The 9,048-nt window shown below is 38.0% G+C and overlaps 1 protein-coding gene across 2 annotated transcripts; it reads right to left on the bottom strand.

Annotated features, from left to right (window-relative positions):
- Window positions 1–404: 404 nt before the first annotated feature.
- Window positions 405–9,048, bottom strand: LOC135479900 (pleckstrin homology domain-containing family B member 2-like). 2 transcript variants are annotated; one of them, XM_064759808.1, is made up of 6 exons: window positions 8,912–9,048; window positions 7,676–7,755; window positions 6,982–7,127; window positions 6,385–6,491; window positions 5,658–5,902; window positions 405–4,202 (listed from the first exon to the last, which is right to left on the bottom strand). In XM_064759808.1, exons 2-6 carry the CDS (start codon window positions 7,722–7,724, stop codon window positions 4,057–4,059), a joined length of 693 nt encoding a protein of 230 aa, XP_064615878.1. In that variant the 5' UTR covers window positions 7,725–7,755; window positions 8,912–9,048; the 3' UTR covers window positions 405–4,056. The 2 variants fall into 2 exon arrangements, with proteins under 2 accessions (XP_064615878.1, XP_064615879.1); XM_064759809.1 differs by having other exon boundaries at window positions 8,907–9,031.

The following is a 9,048-nucleotide window of genomic DNA, read 5'->3' as shown; positions in this document are numbered from 1 at the left end:
TATTTTTAAGCAGTTTTTCCCCCACTGTATCTCTGTTGAGTAGCGCATGTACATTACTGGTTACATACATAAAGGATACTGTATGTGATGTGTGTATTGTGTTGATGCACAAATGTGCCTGTATATATTAAAGTGTACATGTGTATTTACTTATTTGATTGGTGTTTTACGCCATGCTCAAGAATATTTCACTTACATGACGGCAGCCTCATTAAGGCGGGAGGAAACTGGGAAGAGTCCAGGGGACACCGACGACTGTCCGCAGGTTACCGCAAGGCCTTCCCAAGTAAGGCCGGAGAGGAAGCCAGCATGAGCTGGATTTGAACTCACAGCGACCGCATTGGTGAGAGGCTGCTGCGTTAAGTGTTCATGTAGCCTATTTATAATTTACCAACATGCATATGTATATATACAATATTTTTTATTATTAAGTTAGAAAATATCCCTGTTTCTCGTTCTTATGACCTTTGACCTGCTGAGATGATCTACTAATAACATTAACTAATAAAAAAAAAAGAGGTGTTATATTAACTCTGAAAATTGGATCTGCAATGTGTTTCTTGTGAGTGACACCAGATATGTTCAGGATGCTATTCGTGTATTCCACTCAGCTCAACAATCTCTCTAAATTGCTGAAATACAATCAGTCTTTGCCAGGGAGAGCTACATGTATATACTAACATCTGCACTCACTGGTCAAAGGCCTCTGCTCTGGAGTAAGAGTGACTCACGAGACCACTTGGCCACACCAACATCCAGTAGTCCCAATCTTTACTCGTCTTTACACACAATGCTTCTGTTTACCAGTTTTCATTTTGTTAATCCATTTCTTACAAACGTAACTTTACAAACTCTCACCATAAGTCTGCACATTAAAATTATCTGCTTGTATCACAATAGTGTAATGATTTAACTATTATACCCAGAAACAAATATTTCAGAATATTCAGTACGGCTGTATGTGTATATGGTTACAAACCAGTTAAGTTCACAGACATGCAATAAGTTTTACCACATAGCAAGAGGCACAGAACAGTAGTTTTGAATTGTGCACAAACATCGGCCATTCTGAGTTGTGCATAATTATTGGCTGTTCTGAGTTTTGCACAATTATTAGCAAGTCTGAAATATGTACTATGACTAGCATTTCTGAAATGTGCACAGTTATCAGCCATTCTGAGTTGTGCAGTTATCAGGCCTTCTGAGTTGTGCATAATTATCAACCAATGTGCACAATTTATCAGCAATTCTGAGTTGTGCACAAGATGTGAGATGACCTGAGATGCATGTCAAACTTAACCAATGCTGATAGCCAATGCTAATTATACAGTAGAATAATGAACGTTAAACACTCAGCTGAGTAATTAAACATTTTTACTGCATGATAAAAATATAAAAGCTCTAGGAAACAATTTCTCCTGGAACAAAGATATCAACAAACATGACAAAATGAAAAAAGTACAACAAGCAAAACAATTTCAAAACAGTGCAATACTGTATCCAAACAGGGACTTATATTCACTGATATCAGAAGTAAAAATATCATCAAAATATCAGAAGCAAAAATGAAAAATGCATTTAGAAGTATGAAACTTGAATGCACTTAAAATTCATGAGTGAATTATGATTGCCACATAAATATTCCAGTCTCTGATTTATGCACTGCAAATTGAAAGTTCAGTTTTCCTATTTTCCAAAGACTGGAAACCTTACACCAGGACTAATAATTAATAGAAACATAGTGGTTGACATACAAGTGATTACACCTTTCATGCTGTCATAACAGTGGGCATCACAGATTTGTGCATGTAGCCTAGAAATGGCAAGTGTAAAGAATCAGTGCTTAAGCCAACAACAGAAATTAATTTTAACAATTTGATCCGTTACTTTCCATTTTTGTCCACAACACATGCACATTTATATGCGATTACACACCCAACTTTTCATAGCCAACCAATAACATCAGGAAAACAAGCCCACTAAACTTTCACGGCCAACATCACTATGACATATCTTAGCCGAGCATGTCTGTTGGGCCCATTATCACCAATTCATTCCTCTTATTATGGTCTTCAGTTTTCTTTCTTAATTGTTTTTTGTTTTTAAGGTTCTGTTTCGTATTTAAAACAGAGATGCTTTATGGCACATAATGTAAATCTTCAACCCTTTTCAACCATTAAAGCACTTTTTTCAACTGAAATTATGCATACAATTATTAGGAAAATGATGCTAGAAATGATCTGATGTGTGTCATTACAGATCCAAGCTTCATAAAACTGTGCAAATTATTTCTCTACAACCCACAGTTCTCTCAGAGTGTTTCAAAATATTGGTTGGTGATTGAAAAGGCTGAAGAATTTGGGTACATGGCTCCAAGAGTTGCCAGACATACTCATGTGTCCAAAATGTGGAACTGTTGGTAAATTTCAGTTTCCATTAAAACGATACATGAGCAGGAACTTTAAAATAAAGATCATATTTTTAAGGGAAATGAAAAAAGCTATGCATACATGCAATTCATATCTCTTAATAACAACTCTATTTTATGCACATTTTCTGTCACAGAAATTTTGGAAATGATATCATCAACAAACTGGCTCGGAATGCAGGAAGCACCCCATTGGGAATCTGCTTGGATTCTCTTTTAAAAGTCACATTTAAACTCATATATTTATTACATTAGAACAATGATTGTTTCACTTCATTAGGAACATCAAACAAATCACTATGAACATCTCAGTTTGGAGCAACTATTTTGTGGTTCCAGATTTAAACAAGATTTTGTTGGAGCAAATTCAAGGAAATCTATTCGATTTTGGTAGAACTTGGCAACATTACAAGCCTGTTAATTAGAACACATACTGAACTCTACATTCAGAAAAAAAAAACGCGAACATTTCATACATCCTTAACCTGTCAGAAAGGTTCAAAATCACAAGCCATGTGCAGTGTGGTACTACAGGGTGTGGGCAATACATACAAAAACACTGATGATCACACAAGAACTTGTAAATACATATACAGGAAATGTTCTTCAGCTAAAAGAAAGGGATAATATACAAAAAAAAATTATATTATACAAAATTTTTCTGATATGGCATGATGTAGACACTGACCAAGCTCCCCCCACCCACCCCCAAAAACAATTTCAAAACTACTGCAGCACAAGGCTTTAGATACATGTATAATGTAAAGCTTTTCGAGCTGTAAAGCCCTTATTTCACTGTAATTTATGCATACAATTATTATAAAAATGACACTAAAAATGATTGGTTTGTGTCATTAAAGACGCCAACCCAACAGTTCTCTCAGAATGATTCAAACTAATGATCGCAGAGATGATTGCAAGGGTTGGAAAAATTAGGTTACCTTAAAATACCAACATGGAACAAATTAAACACTGTGGTTATTTAAAGCTTGGGCTATTATACAAAAAGATACGAGTCTGCTGTTGATATTAAAGATGTTTCTGACAGCCTGTCTTTGATCATGAGCTATGGATTAGGTGATGGAGAATCACCTGTCAAAATGACTAAAATTTTAAGCAGAATGTACGTTGTTTGGGTTTGAACCTGCTGACAGCAAGATAGATTGCTTACCATAAGGGATGGCAATATATACATCCGTGTATATAATAGTCTCAGTTAAAAGATGAATAATTCAAATTGAATGATCACAACAGTTCTCAATATTTTTAATAAAATGGGTGGGGCCAGAAATAGAAAAATGTTAACAAGGAATATCTCTCTAAACAGAACCACATATGATCAAATTATTCAAATTTCAAACTTCATGCTGCACCCGTACACTATAATAGTCAAGACCTTCACTTCAGTACTGACACTTGTCAAGGCGCAACAGAGTTTATGAACAAGACATAACAGGAGAAACCGTTCAGATTATAACATTAGATAAACACAAGCAGAACGATTTCTATTATCTCAGCAAACCACAACCATGGCAACGTGAGAGTTATGAGAGACATTGTAGATGCCCGAGACCTTTAGATTGAAGCTTTCACGATGATAGCATAGAGTCTCTGAAGGTGTCCACATTTCACCAGAACAGCATGGGGGTCCACATCATGGTACCAAGGGCAGCACCCGCCACAAACCCTGTAGCCATGTCCCCGTTTAGCCCGTGTCTACGCCGGTAGTCATTGTCCGTGTACACAATGGTGGTCTGGGGACCTGGTGGATACGCTGGTCAACAGGAGAATATTACATGTTAATACTTGATGTCTGATTTATTTGTATACTTAATTGATCAGTGTTTTATTGATTTACTTAATATTTATTTCATTGATGCTTTATCCCGTACTCAATAATCATGCTCAGGAAACCTGAGTGCCCAAGGTAAACCACCAACATTTGGCAAGTTACTGGGGAACTTTCCCCACATGTGACACACAGACTCACACACCATATCGGTTGTTATACCTTAGACTGTGCAAACGGCCACATGAGCACCATCGACTGCATGTTGTCATCAAGGCCCAACAAGCAATAAGAGGAGGAGAATCTACAAATTTCCTTTCAAAGACCTGGTTTGAACTTACAACCCGCATGTCCTAGCTATTGAAGGGCAAGTACAACTCAAAGTTGACTGAGATATACTTTGTATATGCAAATATACCCTATTTCTTACAATTTTTCGTAAAATTTGGAACACCTGATCTGCTCATTTTAGCCAATATATATGTAATTCTAGCCAGAATATTGTGTTTGTTTTTTCTCAGATGGTTAAACCATCTAATGAACAACATACTCATATCTTAAACGTAATATTCTATTTTCAACACAACTAATATCTGTCCCAAATTTTAGAAGAATTAGGGCATGAAGATATAAACATGTGAGGTCAACGACTAGTTGGTTAAATCAAGTAAATGAATAATTTACTTATCCATTTATTTTATTTGTGTTTAGGCGACACCAATTTTACTTTGTGTTTTACATGCACTGAAAAATACAAATTAGAATAAAAAAGGCTTGAAAATCCCCCTTTTTATTTTGTCTGATCTTGAAGTTATGAATTTTCTCTTTTTTCAAGGAGATATGTCTTCAACGGGAAAAATTGTTGGAAGAATGCAAACTTTGCACAAAATTATATGATTTTCAATTTTTATTTTCTCTGCAGAAATTGATAAAAACTGTGTCCGTAAAACAGCAGTTAAAATTTAAATTAGCATTATACTCAAGGATGCCAGTCATGTCAGATTTATGGGTGGAAGGAACTGGAGTGCATGGTGTAAACCACCATCCTTCGCCCGGTGTCTGACAAACCGCCTGACTTAAAGCCGTAGCAAGAGCTGTATTGATTTATTTTATTGATGTTTTATGCCGTACGTAAGGATATTTCCACATATACGATGGGGACCACCATCTTGGTGGGAGGAAACCGGGCAGAACCCAGGAGAAACCTGCGACTGTCAGCAGGTAGCTGACAGACCTTCCCACATACGACCAGAGAGGAAGCCAGCATGAGCTGTACTTGAACTCAGAGCAACTGCATTGGTGAGAGATTCACGGTTCATTACAACACACTGCCAGCTGTATTCAAGTCTGCAACCCCAATGGTAAGTGGCCAATGGTGTGCAGGGAGAAGACCAGTTTCCCCCATGAGGTTCCCCGTAAACAAACGCTGTGATGACTTACCATAAGGTACTGTGTTAGCTCCATATACAACCTGTCCAGGGTAAGCATAGGTCACTTGTTGACGAGGGTAGTTCACTGCAGTGACCTGCTGAGGTGGGTAGGGCGCTGTGGGGGGGTAACCTGCAACCGGTGGGGGCGGTGGCATCTGATATGCTCCAGGATATGGAGGGGGAGCACCCATCACAGCGTTGGCGGGGGGAGGGTTACGCATCACACGAGCATCCTCCAACAACACCTGCCAGGTTCTGAGAATAAAATGATATACTGAGTGAGTAAATGAAATGTTGAAAAACAGGAGCAATGTGTATCATCTTCTCTCACCAGATGGTGCTGTGTTTTTTTTTTCAATATCCAAATATTCACTATGGATTAAGTTTGAGTCTTTAAAATATTAAAGAAATATTAGGAAATAAAAATTTCCTAACTTTCACAGAAAAAAAGTCTCACACAAAATTGAATGACTTTCAGTTATAATTAAGTCTAAAATCAGATCATGAAATGACCATTCAGACAAAGCCAGAATTATGCTGAAGTCTAAAATAAGATCACAGACTGCCCATTCACTAAAAAACTGGATGGTTTTGAATTACCCTTAAGTTTCATTAAATCAGATTCTAGACAGACAATTCAAACAAAAATAAACATTTTAAATTTTCCTAAAGTGTGAAATCAATCTTAAAACCATCAAACACCTCCCCACACCCTTATCTCCCTCCCCCTAGCATACCTCATATCATCCACACTGTCCGCACATAAGTTTATCTCCCCTGTCCTTAGCTTCAGCTGTAACAGGTTCTCCTTAGGTCTGCCTTCAGGCGGAGACAGTGACTCTATCTGTCAAATTAATAACATACAAGTATGTGTAATATTTCAATAGTCAACAGTGAAAAGTCAGCTCTGTGTAATTCACCTTTCATTTGAATATGAATTTGTTTTCTCCTTTGGTTGCTGTTTACAGGACTGTCAACATCATTTCAGTCATACCATGGCTCATTATACATGTAGCAGACCTCAATGCTGACAAGCTGGTTTCCTCTCTGATCATACAGGAAAAGGTCTGCGGGCAACCTGCAGATGGACATGGGTTTCCCCTGGGCTCTGTTGGGTTTCCTACAACCACAATGCTGGCTGCCATCACATAAGTGACATAATCTTGAGCACAGTGTAAAACCCCAAACAAATAAATGAATAAATCAAAACAGACAGGCTTATGCTGCTGCCTCACTGGAACACCATTATGAAGACACCAAACAGGACACCCAGCATGGAGACATCATAATAAAGTCAGCTATACAATTCTCAGATGTGAATGACATGCCCATACCTGTTTCCCAGTCAGTATGTTGGTACACTCTGCTCTCACCACTATACACTCCTCTGGAACATGACTATCTGGATTCTCAAAGTACTTCAGGTCCCCATTCTGGTATAACACAAACCAGTTTCTCTTCCAGCGCTTCAATACAGATGCTTAAAAAAAAAGACAATAGAGCAAAATTTACAACAAATGGCAACATATAAATGAAAACATGAGGATCCACAAATATGGTATGTGACAATGCACTACAAATGAATACTACAACTGACTAAGGGTCTCCATGGCTGAGGTGATAAGTGGTTATAACTGTGCTATTGGGGCTATCCAACATTAAGTGGGAAGGTCTGCCAACAAATTGTGGATGGTCTTGGGTTCCCTCGCTCGGCCCGGTTTTCTCCCACAATAGCTGGCCACTACCAAATACGTCAAACATTCTTGAGTATGGTGAAAAACACAAATCAAATAAATAATTAAATAAATACAACTGACTAAAGACATACTTTAAAACAACTAAAAGTAAGTAATTGCATGAAGGCTTCACTTCTAACAAAGTCACTACTATATCACCTTACTCATACAGTTACTGTATTTTCTGTGGAACTTTTTACTCCAGACTGGGGGTTCTTACAACAGTCCTATTGACAACATTACACAATGAAGTGCAATAATCTATAATAAATAATATATAAGAGCATCTTACTCTGCCGCTGAAGCCAGCCTGCCTTGGCTATTTCATAGGGCCTCGCCATTTTCTATCGCCGTTTCCCTGCTTTGTTCAACCTATGTGTACAGAAACAATATCATTTAACAATTGCATTTGCTATACAAATAGTGGACCAGTCTCGGTAACACCCACCTGGACATCAAAGCATGATATTTATTTGACAATTGTTTGAACACCACATTCAAGAATCTTTCACTATAATGTTATCACACCAAGTTTTATGAGTGGAGTAACCTGGTAAACTGATCTAAGATGCACCGACGTGCCAAGTAGGCAGAGCCACAATGACTTCTGGTATCACACAAGATGTCCAACAGATCTGTGACTATCAGCAGCAGAACACTAGGTTTTTAACAATGTTATTTTGTCTTAACCTGCATAAAACTGGTTTCTGTGAAGACACAACATGTAAAGGGAAGTTTCAAAACAAATACGCACGGTCCCTACTCCAATATGTACAACAAAATTGTCTCCTCTTTAATGGGTTGGTCGTCATTTTGGCTGCCATACTCGCCATCACATGACCCAGGATTCTGGTTGAAAATGTCATAATCTGTCAAGCTATAAAACTGTGGGCTTTCACAATGTCATGTGACATGAAAATGATTAGTGTATGAAATTCAGTCCAAACATGGCGGAAGTATACCAAAGCAAAGACGTTTTGTAAAAACACCAAGCCTATACTCTACCAACATGTTGATCGCAACATAAAACCGAAGCTACAGTTGTATGCAGACATGGTTTATCTATTCACTGAAGCATTAATCTGCAAGGTCAGGGTTTAATACTTAAGATTTAAGGCTGCTGTTAAGGTAGAACAGCGAGCACATCTCGGATCATTGCAGGAGTGTGTGAAGCTGACCTAGCAGCTAGTACGGTAGTCCATTGTTAAATCTGCTGTCAGCTTCACTCGTGGAGCTATAACATAGGTTGCCGCTGCGAATATCATAACTCTGGCCGCCAGAGTATTTGAAATAGCCACCTGGGGCTAGGCTTATGCTACACTGACAGTGTACAGTTATCCTAATGCATGAAATAAATGAAACGAATAAATAAAGAATTAACGAAAAAGTATACAGTATGGCGACACGATTTCCTACTTGAAAGCTGACATAAACAAGGCAAACAACAACAACGAACAAGACAAACGTTCCACACTTTAACAGCCGTTGTTGTCAAAGACATTGATAGTGACATTGACACGTACTTTACCTTTGTGATCGTATATCTGAATCTCTCTCTTGTAACAGACAGACACACAAACAATAGTTTCGTTTTACTGCCCAAATCACGGACGGGTTTCGTTCTCTTCTCCTGTAAAATTTCGAGATGTCGTACGTCTCTGGTGT

The sequence above is a fragment of the Liolophura sinensis genome, chromosome 12 (assembly GCF_032854445.1).
Source record: "Liolophura sinensis isolate JHLJ2023 chromosome 12, CUHK_Ljap_v2, whole genome shotgun sequence".
NCBI classification, from domain to species: Eukaryota; Metazoa; Mollusca; class Polyplacophora; order Chitonida; family Chitonidae; genus Liolophura; species Liolophura sinensis.
Note: the sequence above shows the minus strand (reverse complement) of the source record. Positions and strands in the feature narration are given on the sequence as shown.

Bases quoted from the DNA above. Each gene is read 5' to 3' on its own strand.
- LOC135479900 (XM_064759808.1), bottom strand. From the start codon at position 7,724: ATGGCGAGGCCCTATGAAATAGCCAAGGCAGGCTGGCTTCAGCGGCAG. The intron at 5,903-6,384 runs GTATGCTAGGGG...TTTTATTCTCAG, and splicing joins GACAGTGTGGATGATATGAG to AACCTGGCAGGTGTTGTTGG. The intron at 4,203-5,657 runs GTAAGTCATCAC...CCTGTTGACCAG, and splicing joins AGCTAACACAGTACCTTATG to CGTATCCACCAGGTCCCCAG.